Here is a 19,570-nt window from a genome sequence, read left to right as displayed (position 1 = left end):
CCTTCTCTCCCTTTGAAACCCCCCAACCATCCCTGTAATAATTTATTATATTATCTTTAACGATGCTACTTTTACTCTCAATCTTTAACAGCTACCGGCCTTCCCTCTTCAAAACCCTTATATAGAGTGTTTTCTCTCCATCGACCTCAAAAACCCTTATATAGAGTGTTTTCTCTCCGTCGACCTCTTTGCCCTTTGCCTTCAAAGAATTTTTGCACAGTTAAATCCTTTGTCCAAAATCCTCGGGGTTTCGCATTCGTGTCTGATATTGGGCGAGTTTCTGGCATATTTTGCATCCATCGATTTCATTCGAGCCCTCCCTCTATGCACTATCTGGTATTGGGATGGCTGGAACTCAGGAGGATCCTGTTCTTACACGGGCAGTAGATGACGATTCGAGAGAGAACGAGGATGATGCCGGAAAGGAAGAGGACACTGGAGCTCAGGTTGCACCCATTGTTAAGCTTGAGGAGGTTACTGTCACCACGGGCGAAGAAGAGGAGGATGCCCTTCTTGACATGTAAATTTCTTAATCCATGGCTATTTCATGATTTTGTTTTCTCAGTTGAAAGTTGTTTTCATGGCCTCTTCGGTGGCCCTTTTCCTGTGCACATAAATGGGACCTTGACTATAAGGAAGATGCATTTGGGCAGTTATTTACTTCTAATTTTTCTCCTTTTTAGTAAGATCTGTTTTTATCGGGTTCTCGATGTTTTGTTCGCTTGTTGATGATGATCAGATTTGTCATTTCAATGGGGTGCTGAAGAAACTCTATGGTAGATGCATTTAGCGGGCTATGGTTTGTTTTATCGGGTAATTAGGGTTTTGCTTTTCTGTGTATTTTTGGTGGGATTTGATGCGCTTTGATGGCGAATTCGTTATATTTTGGATTCTTCGCAAGATATTGCATGAAATTCTGAACACCAGAGAAAATTTACCCGAATATTGATAGTACCTTTATGGAACTTCCTGAGATATGAACACATACTGAATCATCAAGTTTGCTTTGTCTTTTCTGCTCTCAATACTGTTGAACTCCTTCGCAATGTTCTGTAATCGGAAAAACAGGGAATTCCGGAAACAACAAGTTCTGAATTCAAACCACGGGAGCTTTAGGTTTATCTTAGGGTTTAGAATTGAGGGTTTGTCATTCTTTCAGCGAGCGTTGATCATATACACAAGCAATATAAGCTCCCTTTCTATTTTAAATTAAATACACTTTCCTTCATCTAGTCATGCTTTTTGTCTTTCCATCGGAATAGTGGGGATGAAGCTTGATGAACTGATAAATGGGATTGAATTTCCACTTGCAGGAGTATGTTGCTGTACTTGTCTGTCATGGAAAGCAACAGGATCATGCAAAGAGAGATCTGGATGCATTTCTTGGCAATCACAGTGGTGCATTTGTGGCATGGTATTTCAGTCTTTTCACAAATTTCTGTTTTCTCTATTCTTTTGAGTCAGGATTATGAGGGCTTATTGCTCTTATATCAGCAAGCATAGAATAGAAATAACATGTTAGACTTTTCCAATATAACATTCAAAATGTATAATGTTTCGTATCTAACGGAGATAGGTTCATTTGACCAAATAAAACAATGCACATTATCATATTTGTCTTTACTTCACAAAATTCCAAAGTTTCCTCCAAAGGGCTATAAACAACAGCATTGCAATCAAAATAGCTATCTTGAGGTGCAGATGAATGGATCGGAGGCAGATATTTCTCTGGTCGACAACAATTAATGGTAATTCTAGACAAGATAATCTGTACCCGAAGACACATTTTTCAAGACAAAGTTGCGTTTGATGAATTGCAGTTATGTTTAATTTGTTCTTTAGACACTTCTTCAAAGAGGTAATGCTTTTGTCGTTTGCAAAGGATTTTTTTGATTTTATTTTTAAATTAATGCACATATCCTGAAACTAGGATTGTAAGGTGCTTCTGAGTAGAATATAAGAAACGATGCTGGCTATATTGTGATATCATAAACGCTCACTTACATGTATTTACTTGGTGGAAGCAAAACAAAACAGAGAAAATTAACATTGCGCAAGAACATCGGGCCGATCAGTTTCCTCAAACAGTTTCCTTTCATGCTTTATCTGATAGTCTCACTTGGTTGAGTTTTCTTATTTTGTAACCTCTTGCTTTGCTATAATATGATTTTTCACCTGAGGGAAACCTTACTTCCAGACTTTTTTCTTTTGAACCAGCTTCCTCTTATCATGATGGAGCAATGTGTCCAGATTTAGCGTTATAGGGAACCATTAGCACCTTTTTGTAGAATTTCTTTGAAAATTCTGCAACTGCTGTAGTGAACAATTCTGAAACTAATTTGTGACAGCAAGACACAGAGTTTCTCTACTCTTTTGCAGCGGAATAAAAAAGAGTTAAAAACACATTCATACAATACAATAAGACAAGATTTTTCTATGGAACCCTACATGGAAAACCCTCTGCTAGCTGTAGATTTTTAATGACAAAGTTGAGCAAATAAAATTAATTACAAGGAAAACTGTTTCACTACAGAACAAGGTTGTTCTTTCTGCTGACACTTAGCTGAAAACTGCTTGCAACAACCCTGTCCTTAGCTCCTAAATCCTTGTGCTGGCCTGCCCCTGTTTCCTTGTGCTGGAAGCCTCTATTTTCTAGTGCAATAGTGGCCCTATCTTCTAGGAATTACTCCTGATTTCTAGCGCACACTAGCATGGATTTTCTCTGCCAAAACTCTGTGCAGAGGCCTCTCCTTCACGCTCTTCCTAGCTCTGCCAGCTCACACACAAAACTCGCACTCTATTGTTTGGTCTCACAACCTGTAAAAAATTAATGTCTGCTCATGCTGTAGCCCACCCAGTTTCAAATTCTTGCAAGGTTTAATGCCCAAAACCCATCAATAGCATATGACTGATATACACATCATTTTATCATTTTCTGTATTTAACTTGAAACAACATAGAGGTACTCTACATTTCACTTTCAGCTGATAAGAGAAAAAATAAGGCAAGCACACACATGAATTTTACACTGTTTTTGGTCAACATGATCCTAGAAAAACCCCGCAGCGGGGAAAACCAGTTCTTCTAGGAGGATTTTATTTTGTTTCTTTGACGAAGCATCACTGAAATCCCATTCTCAAACTGAGTTCTGAACTGTCTTCAACAAATGTTCATGTTGAAATTACAGTCCTCTGAAATGCTCCTTCTTCTTAGGAATTCAAGCCACACTGACAGTCACAGGTTCCTTGAAACTCGGGTTCATCACAGCAAATATGCACAGGTTTTTTTATCAGCGTTTAACCTCCCTGGAATTTGAGCAAATACACTCCAAAACAACTCTCTAAATATCATTGATATACCACTAAAACCAGGCTTGAGATTTTTGCTGGTCTTGGCCCAAGAATCTCACTGTGTCCCACATAAATATGCTGGCAGAGAAATATGCTGCTAAAACACTTGCCTACGGTGAGGAGTAACCAAACTTGACTCCTAATAAGCCTTTGACCTGTGTGCAACCACTGGCTGTGACAGTCTTCCAAAATTTCGTGCTCCCTTTTTAGATTTAACTCGGCCTTCTAGGGATTTGACTAACTGTGGTCTTGTTCCTAGTTCTTGCTGTAGAATTTCTTCACAAAAATTCTCTTCCTCCTATCTCCTTTCCTCTCCTCAATAGTTCTCAAGAGGATTGAATGAAGGAGCTCTTCCTTGCTGCCTCCAAATGCAAGCTCCACAACATGGTTGCGTTCTGCTCTGATTTGAGTTCACCTTGGAACACAGCCTCCTCCTTTAGCTGTCTCGATCTCCTCTCAAGCTTCCCTACACCCTCCTCTTTCCTTTGAGAAGAATAATGAAGAATCATTCATTTCCTTTAACTTCTGTTTTTCTTTTGAGAGGGAAACCTAACCCTAAAGGCTAAAGATCAAGGGCTGAGATTAAATCTCAGCTAATGAGATCTATAGTTGAGATCAAGCTCCCATTAGACCCCTTTCTCATGATGACCCCTCACTTAACCTTTTAATGTTTTAGTACCATGGTCACTTTGTCGCTCATAAAGTGAGTTTTAAAATATAAAGGTTACCTTATTAACATAAAGTGGACTTAGTACTTTACACAAAGTCACTTTAATAACCCATGTGACTTTAATAAATTAGAATTACAAGGTACACAACTCATAAAAGCTTCTTTAGCTCCTTGACATTAATAAACACATAATGTCACTTAGAGAAAAGGATATTAATGTGTATTCCTAGGCCAAAAGGATAAATTCCTAGGAAACACTTCCTTGGTACTATATTCTCAACACAATGTTGTGCTCACAAAATAGTGATCCATTTTTGTGCCTTCGTCCTCCTTATAAGCAATTCACATCAACTAAATTTGGCAAGTTTATTTTTTGAACTCGGTCTTGTGATTGACTAGTTAACTGAGTCTAACTGACTCATGTAATTCGTCTTGCCTCAAATTAGGAACTGAAGCTCACTTGCTTGTCCTTTGCCAAAGATAACTCGCACTAGGAGACAAACAACTGAGCCTCCAACTATACACATGAGTTAAACTGCTTCATGAACTCGACCTAATTTTTAGGAACTCGTCCTAACTTTTAGGAACTCATGCATGCTAAAGACATGAGTGCTTGTGGTCTCTTTGACTAAGGAACAAGTCAAAGAAGACCTTACTCGCTTCTATTTTCAACATTCCCTCTTAGCGAGAAAGGTGCTTTTGGAAGAACCTCGTCCACTTGGATCTATCTCCAATACTACCATGTTCTCCGTTGTTGCAGCTTCTTCCGCTGAACTAGAAGACTTTGCCTTCTTTTGCGGAACCTGATAAGACCTTTTCTTTCCCACCATGCTCTGCGAGTCTATCACTTCAGTCATAAGGGCCATGCACCCTGTGTACCTTTGTGGCTGCTTCCTTTGGTTGAAGGTGATATTGGAAGATCCAACTCTCCCTTGATCTCCCTTAAACAAATCCTTTGCCCACTTGGCTCAAACTCTCCCTATGCTGGGAGTCATTGCTTGAGTCGCTGCCTCGACTCGCCTTCGGCTATGCTCCTCATCATCTTGTTGGTTGGCCCAACTGCCAACTAGCTTATACTCAAATTGAGATACTGGCTGAGGCTTCATCTTGAGTAGCTTCTTCTCAGATACTCTAATCTGCTCTTGCTCTAAGGACTCCTTAGACTTAAACTGAGATATTGGCTGAGGCTCCATCTTGAGTAGCTTCTTCTCAGGTACTCTAATCTGCTCTTGCTCTAAGGGCTCCTTAGACTTAAACAGACATATTGGCTGAGGCTCCATCTTGACTCTTGAGTAGCTTTTCTTAGGTACTCTAATCTGCTCTTGCTCTAAGGACTCCCTTTGGGTTTTGCTCTCCTCAACCATCAATTCTCTACTCTGAGCTCTCCTTGCCTTGCTGCTCAAGGTTGCACTTGTCTCTACCTAGAACTTGTAGTGATTTTTCATCCTCACACCTATCTGCTTCTTACATCCAAAAGCTAAGTGCTGGAGGTAAGCCTTACCTTTGCTGAAAATGACATCATAATCCTTGTCCTCAAGGGTAGTTATCCAAACAAGATTCTGCTTTAATCTTGGAACATAAAAGACATCTCTGAGATGGAGGGGATTACTTGACTCCCTCTGAAAACTGAGAGTACCAATTCCTCTCGATTTGAAACTACACGTCCTTCTCCTTCAGGTGTCTAAAATTTTTCTTTTTTTTTGGTCATGTGGAAGGATGTCATGTGGAAGGATGCTACCGAATCAATATACCATACACTGCTGTCTGCTGAGCTTGGCATGCAAGCAATCAATGATAAATATTTCTCAAACTGGGCAAAAAATGCATCTAGCTTTGCTGATGTAGCTACATGATCCTCACTGGACTCGTTCTTTCGCTTAGGACACTTAGTGGCATAGTGTCCAAACTCATGGCAATGGAAGCACTTGACCTTTCTTAGATCCTTTTACTTGCCCTTTTGACTAGACTCGACCACTCCTTGGCCCTCCGTGCCCTTGGTCTTGCTACTCTTGCTTGTTATGGAAAAGTTCTCCTTGTCCTCTGTCTTCATCGATCTACCATTTTTGGTCCTTCTTCGGATATCTTCCTGAACGTAGTCAGTCAATAGCATTTCCCAACTAGACAAATTATCTCTGTCATTGACAACATCCTGGAACCCATACCAAGACTTGTGAAGTCGTAGAAGAGAAAAACTCACAAGATCATGCTCTGGTATACTCATGAGTGAATTTTGACAAATACGTGACAATGGACTCATCCTTGTTCACCTAGATACTCCTTAGCTTCTCCTTAAGAGCAAGCTTCTTGGTATCGCTGGTACTCTGATATAGATCTAAAATAGTTTTGAACATCTCATAAGTTGTCTTCTTCTCATGGATATGAGGAAATATATGATCTCTGACCCCTTCTAGAATAATCGTCCTTGCCTTGATATCATTCTTAGTATGCCGGGTCAACTGTTGGGGATCTTGTAGTGGTGGTATAGCCTGCTTCACAAATTCTCCCACCCCATTATCCTTCAAAACTATCATGATCCTCCCTTTCCATGAAACGAAGTTTGATGCTCCCTCTAAACAATTATCTGCTCTCAAACCTTGGTACGCCGTCCTGCTTTCCCAGAGAGCTCTCCAACACCTGCCCACTAATAGCTTAGTAGTCCTTCACAAGAAGCTGTACTTAGGGCACAATAGGGCAACTTCTAACAACCCTCCAACCTGTACACTTAAGCTGCCCACACAATTGTCCAATGGGACCTCATCCACTTAGTAGAACATCAACTTGAGAATAACATTCAACATACCTTAACCAATAGAGACTTCTTCTGCTTCTCTAGGTCACACCCCTGTGCAATTACCTGAAGTTTTCGACCCTCTGATTAGGGCATCTTGCACCTACGTCAACCCATAGTTTGTTGCCTCAAAACTTTGCAAACATTTCTCCACAGGTTCCTCTTCTATGCGTTAGCTCTTGTCCTCTTATATATTGTTGTTTCAGCTCCTTAAGAACATAGACCAGCCCTAAACTAGGGCTTATTCTCTCCTGTAACAACACATAAAAAACTTGGTCTGTTTTGCAAGTTGTTTGCACCACAAATAATGCACAAAAAGACTACCCAAAATGCTCCTCTTGCAAGCTACTTGCTCCTGCCTAACTTGGCCTAATTAGTTACAAGAAAAACGAACCAAAACCAATCCTCTTCTCCACTTTGCTAGGCTCCTTTGGGCTATGACTATTTCAGGGAGATTCTCCTTATGATGTTGCACTAGGATGTGCCAATCAACTTGTGTTGGTATTTATTTTGTTCCTTGCTCCGATACCATGTAGAATTTCCTTAAAAATCTTGCAACTGCTGTAGTAAACAATTTTGAAACTAATTTGTAACACCAAGACAGGATTTTTGTAGGGAACCGTACTAGGAAAACCCTCTGCTAGCTATAGAATTTTATTGAGAAAGTTGAGCAAATAGAATTAATACAAGGCAAATTGTTTCACTAGAGAACAACACTGTTCTTTCTATTGACACTTAACTGAAACCTGCTTGCAACAACCCTGTCCTTAGCTCCTAAATCTTTGCGCTGGCTTGCCCCTATTTCCTTTCGTTGGAAGCCTCTTATTTCCTAGCGCAATAGTGGCCCTATCTTCTAGGAATTACTCCTAATTCCTGCGTACACCAACAAGGATTTTCTGTGCCAAAACTCTGCGTATAGGCCTCTCCTTCACACTCTTCCTAGCTCTGCTAGCTCACACACAAAACTCGTGCTCTCTATTGTCTTGTCTCACAACCTTGTGCTCACAAAACAATGATTCAATTCTGTGCCTTCGTCCTTCTTACAAGCAATTCACATAAGGTATATCTAGCAAGTTTATTTTTGAATCTCGGTCTTGTGATTGACTAGTTAACCGAGTCTAACTGAGTCATGTAACTCATCCTGCCTCAATTTAGATACTGAAGCTCACTTGCTTGTCCTTTTCCAAATATAATTCGCACTAGGAGACAAACAATTGAGCCTCCAACTATACGCACGAGTTAAACTGTTTTATGAACTCATCCTAATTTTTAGGAACTTGACCTAACTTTTAGGAACTCGTGCACGTCAAAGATAGGATTGCTTGTGGTCTCTTTGACTAAGTCACAATTCAAAGAAGACCTTACTCACTACTATTTTCCACACTTATATATATATATATATATATATATATATATATATATATATATATATATATATATATATATATATATATATATATATATATATATATTGAAATGTGGAAAGAAATCATTATGAATAAATGAGCAAGAACATTTACATGACAAACATAAATGACAAGCAATATTCCACCATCACTTAACCCCAATGTGGGGAAACTCTTGATCAATTCTTCTTATATTCTTCAATAATTCAGCAGAGAGAGAGAGAGATATTACAATTTACAGATCTGATAATTAATGACAGCGGCAAAAGAGACCTAACCAGAAAAGTCATTGCTGGTCAACAGGGCAGATTTGACCCTCATAAATTGGTCAACTTCAGTCAACTTCGGCCTCCAAACAACAAGATGAATCAACCCTCAAAAGAACCCAAAATCAGCGCAGTCAAATTTGGTCAAACAACCAACCTGTGGTTAGCCCTAGCTGCAGTCAACGTTGGTCAAAGTCAATGTTTGGCCTCAATTTCTGTGCCTAGAAATGCGGCTTGCCCAAATAGAGATAGCCCCCACAAAACGTAGTCAAAGGAGGTCAACTCATGTTGGTCAACGCTTGGTCAAACTGTCCAGAAATTCGGTCTCTTGAAATTTCGGCCTCTTGAAATTTTGCTTTCCTGAAATTTCAGACATGTGGAGAGAGAGATGCCTAGAAATCCGTACCCAATGAACGAGGAGAGAGAGAGAGAGAAGTGTGAAGATGAGTGTATCCAAATGAGGCTAAGGCATCATGTATTTATAGCAAATGTTGAGGATGAATAGACGTGACTGTTGGGCTTCTGAGCCTACATAAGTTTGTTGGCCGACCTTGACAATTTGTCCATAATCAAAGTAAATTCATAACTTCATTTGTACATGTCAGAATCGGATGATCTTTAGATCACTCCTACACCTCTCGGAGAGAGGAATCCAAGAAAAATATCAGTTGTCATAAATAAGATGACCCATGTGGAGTTTGGCCCTAGTTGCCGATTTTAACATGATGAAACTACGTAATCCAAACTTTAAAATATGGTATGAAAAGCTTAGTGTGCCCAATCATTGATTTTTTGTTTGAGGGAAGGGTACAGTTTTGCTAAGGCAATGATAGAGGAGTCAAATAAGCAATATCACTAACATTGAGGTACATAAAGCACTTGGTGCTTTTGATTAATTGCCAATCCTGAAATCTCGAAAAATGTTAACTCTATTGAATTTTGAATGGGATATGAAGTTCTACTTTCTCGATATGAAGTTAGAGGAGATGGGAACCGCTTTTAAACATCTCAAGACAATGAATGGTAATGTTAAAAATTTAAGTAAAGGTTTTACTTTAAGACTTTAACATTACCATTAATTGCCATCATTTTAACGCAAATTGAGAGTGAAACCCAGTCTTAAATAAATATTTCTAGTGTATGAAGTTTCTAAAAGTTTCATGAATTCATAATTATCCTCTAATTAGTTATTAAAACAAAAAAATGTTGTTCCCAACATTTAAATCAAGGCAAAATCAAACAAATTTCATTTAGAAACACGTTGTACATATGTTGAAATGCATTTCCCATGTGAAATATGTTTCATATGAATTGAAATGTGTTTCTCATGTGAAATATGTTTCATATGAATTGAAATGCGTTTCCCATGTGAAAATACATTTCATATGAATTGAAATGTGTTTCAAGAGCATTTTAGTTGTGTTTCAGTGACTCGATATGAAAACGCAGCTGGTATGCAGGGGCGGGCCATGTTTCCTGCATCATAGATACCTTCTCATATTTGGAAATTTGTTTTTGTGGCTGATCAAATGTGTCGTTGGTTCTTCTTCACTTTGTTGTTCCCTTTGATGGGTTGCCTAGTCTATGATTTGATAGATGAGATGTCTAGTGGTTGTGGTTGCATGGTATAAAGGTTGGACATAAAGAGCTCCTCCATAATCTATGATTTACATGTTTAACAATCCTTTTCTTAAGTCCAATTATATACAAAATTACAAATCCTAGTGCAAGTGAAAATACGTTCTTCTTCAATGTTGCTTTTGTCAAACTAAACAAACAGGAAACAATTTATTTGACAGGTGGAAGAAGTGATAGGCTTAGAGCAATTGAATTGTAGGCCATGCTTCTTGACAAATTGATGAACAGATGTCTCCTTACTTGAGATTTAGGTTGGCACCATGGCACCATCCTGTCCATCATTATACACTAATCTTGTCATTATCTTCTTCACTGTGAATGATTGGCCTGTTCCCTGCAAATAGATCTGGGCATAGAGGAGCCAATCCAAGAACAGTAATCTCTAGCACAAGACAATATTAATGATCTAAATACCTAATCCTGAAGCTTGAGTTTGATTTTTCTCTACTGGTTCTGAATCTCTGATTGAGAATCTCCCACTCGTCATTATCAAACCTTCTCCTTCATCATTGGCATCAGCTGCACTGCTGAGGTACTTTGGTTGGTTGTCATTGGACTTGAGAGCTTGAAGTTTCAAATGATTATAGTAACAGACAGCCAGAAAAGCTAGTCCACACCCACTCAAGTTTATGACTGTAACCTTTTCATTTATTACAGACAAAGATTATGTTATGAGCAGCCAGTCCTTGACAAGACCAGCAACATTCATAGTCAAGGCTGAAGTCTTTCCTATCAGAAGAAATACTGCAAGATTAAGAGCCAAGGCACAAGCAGAAATGTCATGTAATCCAAATCAAAGGAAGAGACCCTGATTATCAGAAATGGGTATTCTACTAAGGCCCAGGGGGTGCTGAGAAAAACAAGGCAACAAGGAGCAACAAAGATGTGATGGGATTCAACTTAATCCCTTTTGATGTTCGTGGAATTTGTATGAGAACCAATTGGGTAGTCTCACATGCAACTGCACTTAACTGGAGAATCACCTCCCATGCATTCATCTTGGCCTCCCCATAAGCTGAAATAGTAACTCCAATGGATATGGCCAGCATATTGGCCTCGGGCTCAACTTTATAAGCTTCTTTCTTCAGGGAAACCACAATCAAATACACAACAATGGGAATTAGAGCTTTCAGCATTTGAAATAATGATACTGAGAGGAAAACATAGGCAGAATTTGAAAACCAGAGACCCAAAGAATACACTTATCAATACTATGGGTTCAACGAGCTTGAAGACTCTTACAATAGCAACAGCCAGTGTTGAGTAGAAGCCCATGTGAATCATGGTGGGACTGATCACACTAAAGTTGTCAAGCAATGGCAACTCCAATGGATATGGCTAACATATTGGCCATGGCCTCACCTTTATAAGATTCTTTCTTCAGGGGAACTGCAATCGAATGCATATCAGATGGGCATAAGAGCTTTCAACATTTGAAATATCAATACTTTGAGAGACATGCACCAAGGGCTGCATCATTTAGGATTTGTACTCAGTTTAGGTGTCATATTCAAGGGGAAGTTGTTATGCTTTCCACCACTTCATAGATTGTTAGAGTGATGAAACAAAAGAGGCTCCCTCTTGAGGCTAGATTATGTCATTCATATCAGTTGTGTTGTTGATGTCCTAGCTCAGCCAGGTCTTGCCAAAACTCTGTTGAGGTTCAAAATTTATTATAAACTGAAATGTCTTCACAAGAATTGACCTCATAAAATGCCATAATCACAAGATATGCCATACATGGCTGTGATTATGGCTCGCAAGACCCTTAGACTTTGAGAAATGAGGCTCGCAACATCACTTATGATTATGCACTCAAAAATTCTGTGACCAGCTGAATGTCAAGCAATTGAACCGCGATTTAAATCCTATTTTGTCAGCAATAATTACTATACTTTGTCTTTATTTAGTGTAGAGAACCAAGCACTTATTTTGCTCATCTATAGAAGGGACAATGGTTGTTTGCCTATGAGGTATAAGGAAATCCTATCAGATGTTTTGTATTTTCGTATGGAATTGAATCATACTCCTGCACACTGTAACATTCATATATATCAACCTGTAGAGGCTTTAATAACACCTGGTATTCTGGTTAGTGATTTTATTGGACCTCATGTGCATATCCTACATGCACACGATGGACTATTCATATGTTACAGGGTATTATTCTTATTATTTAGGGTGCACATCTTCAGGTGCTCAAGAACGATTACTAGAACAATCAGTTAATTCTGCAATTTAAAGGATGAAAAAGGAGGTTATAGGAGTCTAGTTTTGGTTCTCATCCACAATGTCACACTAGTCTGCCTGGGCATGGTTCTCATGGTTTAATAGTGACATGAGGAGTCATAATACCACAGATCACTAAACACGAACAACTAAGGTAGCCCAAGGACAATAGCCATCTTTACACATTAATTAACAGGTCTTACATTAATTATCCTAGGGGGTTTTAATACTTCCAAATGCTTAAAAAACAGTTAGCAGAGCATTCACATTACACATTCCAGCAATCTTTTCTATAAACCAACCAAATGCAGTCAGGAGAGCCCTCCTTTTAAACTATACAACCTTATTGTTAGTATGATCAACCTTATTTTAATATATAGTGTGACAAACCGTATGTGACAGGCAGGTGGAAAATTTTTCTCGCAATTGACTAAGCGACGTCCTGCGAGCCAGACTTGAGACGGAAACCCTCGTCAGAAGTATATGCTTGGCTCTTTTCCAAACAAATGAAGAGTCAATGAGGTTTTGTGTAATCACTTCTGGTATCGTATTGGGTTATTGTTAGAAGCGATAATTGGATACGGATTCTCATCGAGTGAGTTGTTCTGCTTTCTCAATTTGAGAGGGTTTGTTTGGAGGGAAAAATGAAAGAGGACATACGAGAATAGTGAGGGGAAAGATGCAGAGGAAGAGGATTGAGAACATCGCCAGCAGGCAGGCTACATTTTCCAAACGTAGGTGGATTGCTGAAGAAAGCTTACGAGCTCTCGGTGCTCTGCACTGCAGAAGTTGAACTTGTGATTTTCTCCCCAGCAGGAAAGCTCTATGAACTGTTTTTTAGTGCAAATCCTAGTATTTTGATTCTAATAATCATGGCTATGCAAACCTCATGAGATTTTTACTAATAACCCAGGTGGTGCAAGCCCTAGTAAGCTCGATGTTGAAAAACTTAGTGTAAAACCTCCAAATCGCTGGTTTTGTTGTAGTGCTTATTGGAGAGTATATAAAAAATTTCACACCTTTTTATGAGATATGGGAGGAAAACATGTTAAAGATTTTTAATAAATATAAAATTTCCAAAATGATGCTAGTTACGTGTGATTATTTTTTCATTGTTTGTGATTATGAAAAATGAAACTCGATGTTTTTTCATTAGTGCACACATATTTCATTATATAATTGCATATAGAAAAATCATTCCAGAGCCGATAACAATAAAAGTGAAGAATTTATGGTCCAACGTTATATTTAAGGGAGATGTTTAAGGATGACATTTGAATTTTGTTTTTCATTTTAAGACATTTGGAGCAAATATTAGGAAGGACTTTGAGAAAGGATTGTCCTTCATTTTCGAAAATGGAGTTGTTCCTTTCCAGCCATATGCCCCAAGTGACCATCAAAGGGAGAGCTCATATGTTTTTTGGATGTTTTCTTTATAGCCATTTTTTTACACATATCCATAGAGTCCCCATGCCATTGATGTGAATTACTTGTTCGGTTTTTTTTAACCAACATTTTTAACCAAACAAGAAAAATTAAAAAAATGCCTCAAGATCAAAGACTGAAACAAAGACCTATTGACATACCTTTTAAAGTATGGAAAGAACTTGTAAAATCATATGAGAAGTTGGATGCACAAAGAAAAGCCGGCAATGAGAGCATTCAGGTATTGAATTTTTCATTAAACATTATTTAGAATGTATTAATACTTATAAGTATCTTAGACATGTATTTGTGTGAAAATAAATTGAATTGGTTTATGTTTAAGGACAAGGCATCCAAGGCGAGGTTAACCAAGACAAAAGTCACTTATCGTAGTGGCTAGAAAGGTTTAAAAGCACTGATAACAACCTTTGTAAGTATAGTAAACATGTGATATTTTTTTAATAAATTTTGTACTAGAAGAAAGTCGTTGTTATCTAATTTCTCCCTATTTACTGATTGATAGGAACTAAAATATGGAAGACCTCCAAATCATTTGGAAAAGGAGGTGCTGCAGCAAAAGAGATGGGTTGAATTTGTTGTTTGGATGGACTCTATGGTATGTAATCTTAGTTGGATTTCCAATATACTTTTAAACCATATTTTCATTTTATTTTTTAGTACTATTAGATATTATATCTTACCTCATTTTATGGTTAACATTGTATAACAAAAACATGCATTGCGTTATGTAATTAATACTAACATGTAATATTGATTTTTTTTGTCAGAATGCTATAGGTAATGATTGCCAAGACGATGATCCAAATTATGTTCAACATATATCAGGAGATGATGAGGATGAGGATGAGGATGATGGTGGTGAAGGAGGAGATGATGATGATAGTTGCGGTGTTGGTGATGATGTGGATCAGAGTAATGAGGATGGTCAATATGATCATGAGGATGATCTTGGTGGTGGTAGCTATGCATGCACATGCATTGTTTTTTATGAAGAAATTATTGTGTAGAATGACATTGCTATGTTTAGATGGGTGTTGTGAATTTACCCTATATCAATGAGACATTTTGATTTTGTAATCATACGATGAGTTTGATTTATGTATGTTGTTAATTTATCGTAGAATAACGATATTCATGAAATATTTTGATTTGTTAATCATATTTGAATTTTACTTGTTTTGATTAAAAATAATACTGATTTTATTAGTATTATGTTGCTATTTTATACATGTTTTGAAAATTGTTAATGACACATTGTTATTTTTTTGGATGGATGTTGTCAATTTCTCTTAAATTTCTTTACCAATGATTTTGAATTGTGATATCTGCTTTAATGATATTTAGAAACTATCATATATTTCACTATGAATCTATAAAGGGGGTCATATATGTAAAGAAAAATATACTCTATATAAGAAGTCAAATGCGGATGTAACCATGGATGCAAAATTGAAAGTAAAATTGGATGTTAAACTAGGAATTAATACAAAAATTCAAACAATTGACATACAAAGTGTTTTAAATTAGAAGTGAAAAATTGTGCAATAGTTGACACAAAGAAGGGAACAAAACATGGCATACAAAAGGATATCAAATTGGGCAAAAACAAGGACACATAAATGGGCACCAAATTAGATGCAAAAAAAGACAACAACTAGATGTAAAATAAGATGCAAAGTTGAGCGTTAAAAGGAAGCAAAAAACGTTACAAATTAATATGCCAAATGATGATGCAAATAATGGTGTAAATTTGGGATGCAAACTTGGGTGCAAAAAAGGAAAAAAAAAAGATGTAAGAAAAGACATAAAACAAGATGCAAAATGGGGCTGAAAAAAGGTGAAACCAAGGATGCCATATTGGATGTAAAAAATGATCCTAATCACATGCAAATTTAGGCTCGAACTCAGACACAAAATTATATGCAAATGTGGACACAAAATGAGGCAAAAAAAGATGCAAATTTGGATGGTGAAAACGATGTAAAACTTGACACCAAAAAAATGCAAAATTGGATGAAAAAGTCGGTGTAAATAATGGTGCAACATTCGACACAAGTAGACACAAAAAAATGGTGCAAAAAGGGGCATAAAATAGCTTAAAATTGGATGCAAAACTTGGTGCAAAAACAAATACAAAAGTAGACGTAAAAAATGGCTCTAAATTGAATGTACCATTAGACACAAAATAAGATGCAAAGGTGGACACAACACATGACTCAACATAAGATGCAAATATAAATGCAAATTTGGATGCTCAAAATGATGTAACATTAGATGCAAGAGATGGTGTTAAAAATGATGCAAAATTGGATGAAACAAATGACACAAAATATGGTGCAAAATGAGATGGGAAAAATGGAGACAAATCAAATGTAAATGTGGATGTAAAAAATGGTTCAAAAAAATATGCAAAAATGGGCACAAAAATGGATGCAAAATTTGGTGCTAAATCAAATTCAACACATGGTGCAAAGATAGGCACCAAAGCTGGTGCAAAAATAGAAGCAAAAACTAGTGTAAGACTAGATACAAAACCTGGCGTAAGACTAGATGCAAAAACTGACACAAAATGGATGCATAAAAAGACGTTAAATTGGATTCAAAATACAGTGTAAACTTGATGCAAATGATGGTGCAAAAATGGAAGCAAAGAATGACACAAAATATGAAGCAAAAGAGAATTAAAAATAGATGCAAAAAATGACACAAAACTAGAAGCAAAACCTGTCATAAAATAAGATATAAATCTTGGTTCAAAATTTGACGTAAAAAATGATGCATAGTTTGGTGTAAAAAATGATGCAAAATCTAGCATGAAAAGGATGCAAAATCAGGTGCAAAAAAGGACGCTTTAAAAATTGTACAATAGAGTCAGATTTAGCGCCAGGTTGCTCATCACAATTACAAAAAAAATGCACTAAAATCTGGCGCTAAATCTGGCGCAAATCGCTGGTTTTGTTGTAGTGAAAGTTGTTGGATTGATTCCATGAGTAATAAATCTTCCATATTCTCAAAAGAAGAAAAATACCACCCCCATAAGGATATTAGCCTTGTCCATTGAAAAAGTGGTCCTCACCACTCTTGAAGAATTAGCAAATGCTGTGGAAAGGGAAGAAGAACATCCAATCTTTCACAGAGGCAATGAAGGTAATCCCTTACTCTCAAGATCAACTTTAGGTGGGACAAGCAAAAAATAAGAAGAAGAAGAAGAAGAGGAAGAGGAACCATCATATTCAGAAAAGGAATATGAGGACAATGAAGAGGAAGACATGGCAAAGAAAAATTTGGACTGGATGAATCAGGGCCCACTAGTACTTCTGGGTGTCTTGGAAAAGATGTCGAGGCATCCGGAGAAGCTCTTGATGAAGTATGACCCTAATAAGATAGTGAAGGCTGAAGATCACTTTGAAAACTTTTACCTACATCTGCAAACACTCAAGGTACGTTACAACGATGTTGCATGCAAAATTTTTCCGTGTACCTTGGATGGTAGAGTAGTTGTATGGTATCACAACCTTCCTCTAAACTCCATCTAGAATTGGAGGGGATTCAAAAAGATCCTTCTTGAAATGAAGAGAAGACCTATGCCATGTTATTAAAGGAGCTGGGTAATATTAAGATGGAATAAAAGTAAAAAGTTAAATATTTCAATCAAAGATTCAATCACATCTTGAACAAATTTTCGAACGACACAAAACCTCATCACTCCATCACTAGAGATTACTACACTTCTTCCTTACCAACTAATTTTGTGCAATTTGTAAAGCGAACTGCGAGAAAAACATTAACAAAGAAATACGACGAGGCTATATTCCTTGAGAAGGACTTGCGTTCTATTGGAGTCATCTCATATGATGAATCAAAAAAAGACTCCAAGGACATAGGTAAGAGGTCTCAGTCCTCCGGAAGCAATGCTAAGGAGAAAGAACCGAATGATCTTGAAAGCCTGAATCGTCTCACTCAGTCACTAACCAATTAAATGGATGAACTCAAACAAAGGACAAGTAAGACTACTATGAGCATAAAGCCCCCCAAGTTCCTATCAGAAGATATTCAGCTTCTGGTAACAACATCAATCAGTCGACAAATTTTGCGCAGAGTTCCAATGTTGTCCCGAATATTGAAAAAATTGGCACGGATTCGTATTACACGTTTCATAATGAGCATCATTCAAAGAAGACGTGATAACTATGGAACAAAATCATAAGTAGAATGGCTGCGTAGTTTGTTGAGTTAGTCATGGTTGAGGAGCAGGTTGAGCCCGATGAAGAGAAGGAAGAAGTTGTTGTAGCTGATGAAGCTCCAATAATTGGGCATGCAATGAACATGTATCATTGTGTTCTCACAACCCAAAAGAGTATTGTTGATAAGCATCCTCCAAGTGATGGTCCGGCCCAGAACCAAAGCAACTGATACAACTTAGGAAGCCAAGGACCGACCACTGTGATTTAGGTGCCGAAACAAAAGTTCAAAGAAAACATGTTAAGGAAACTCAATCTGTCAGCTAACTTAGCTCATAACACTCAGAGAAAGTCCAGGAAATCAATCGTGATGAAAAATGTTTCCGAGAGCAGTAAGGACAAAACCATCCTTCCAGAAACCACAAACCAAGTTCCATCCCCAGACACCTCATTTAGTTTTTCCGTTGTGGATTATAACATTGTAGATGATATGAACAAGGTTTGTACAAACATCTCCATGTTCGAACTCACAAAAGATCACGAGCCAAAATGACATACTTCTACGGGCACTTGGGAAAACCTCTTCAGGTAATGCCACCTCTTAGGACAAGGGATCTAGTAAGTCTCCTAACACTCTCGCATTTATACTTAATGTGATTATGATGGATGCAAACACACTCTGTCTGTCGTTATTGTTAACATTTGAAATATTCAATTTCAATGTACATAATTTCTTGGTTGATTCAGGTGCATCGGCCAATTTCATGCCACTAGCTGTTGCCAAGAAGATCAATGCTAAATGGTAGAGGACATATGCACAGAATATTCATCTAGACAGAACTCATGTCTAGGAAACTGGTGAAATTAGAGATGTTATCATCCATTTATCATCTAGCAGACGAGTTCACCAATGTATCAACATAGTGATTATGGACATTTCGGAAACATATGGAGTGTTACCGAGAAGAGACTAATCAAGCAAGCTTCAAGGATACTTTGCCACAAACTGGTCACACCTATGGCTTCCGTATAAGGGCAGGAACAACCAAATCTAGGTAGAATATGAGAAATACATGAAGCATACAGTGAATCCCTTGAACGGACATAACAAGTCAATGGCTTTCGCAGAAGTATTATTTGGCAATTATTTTCTGAAGACACAGTTTGGGTGCTATCTTGTAGAGTGATGCAAGAGCATGAGACTTGGAGGGGAAAAAATTCAAACTTATTCCAAAAATACAAAAAGATCTACAAGCAAAGGAGTGGGATCCTTTAGCCAATAATTTCCAGGTTTTTCTAGTTAAGCATAGAGACAAAATCTAGGAATAAATCATGATGTATTAAATGTTAAATAGTTAAGCTGTAGTGGAGGTTCTTGAGGAGAATACCTCGATGAACAGATAGGATTAGTTAGCATAGTGGAGCTTCTCAAGGAGGATATCTCGCAGAACTGATAGTTGCAATAAATTTAGGCCTCTATTTTAGGATTTGGTTTTTAACACGAACCAGTATATATGTAATTTGGATGCTATTGTAATGGGATTTTGACCACATGATTTTATCGCATATCTCTCAAAGAAAGAAGAGGATTTCTCT

At 37.5% G+C, this 19,570-nt stretch overlaps 1 protein-coding gene across 1 annotated transcript; it reads left to right on the top strand.

Moving 5' to 3' along the window:
- Positions 1-1,318: 1,318 nt before the first annotated feature.
- On the top strand, positions 1,319-14,802 carry LOC149197924 (uncharacterized). The gene is made up of 3 exons (XM_089404010.1): positions 1,319-1,414; positions 14,296-14,388; positions 14,561-14,802. The coding sequence occupies exons 1-3, from the start codon at positions 1,412-1,414 to the stop codon at positions 14,798-14,800; spliced, it is 336 nt and encodes a 111-aa protein (XP_089260136.1). The 5' UTR covers positions 1,319-1,411; the 3' UTR covers positions 14,801-14,802.
- The last annotated feature ends 4,768 nt before the right edge of the window (positions 14,803-19,570 follow it).

Source organism: Pinus tabuliformis, chromosome 2_2 (genome assembly GCF_031772625.1).
Source record: "Pinus tabuliformis cultivar Carrire ecotype Pingquan chromosome 2_2, CPIR1, whole genome shotgun sequence".
NCBI lineage: Eukaryota > Viridiplantae > Streptophyta > Pinopsida > Pinales > Pinaceae > Pinus > Pinus tabuliformis.
Note: the sequence above shows the minus strand (reverse complement) of the source record. Positions and strands in the feature narration are given on the sequence as shown.

Coding starts and splice junctions, on each gene's coding strand:
- LOC149197924 (XM_089404010.1), top strand. Junction 14,389..14,560: donor TTGTTTGGATGGACTCTATG/GTATGTAATCTT, acceptor TTTTTTTGTCAG/AATGCTATAGGTAATGATTG.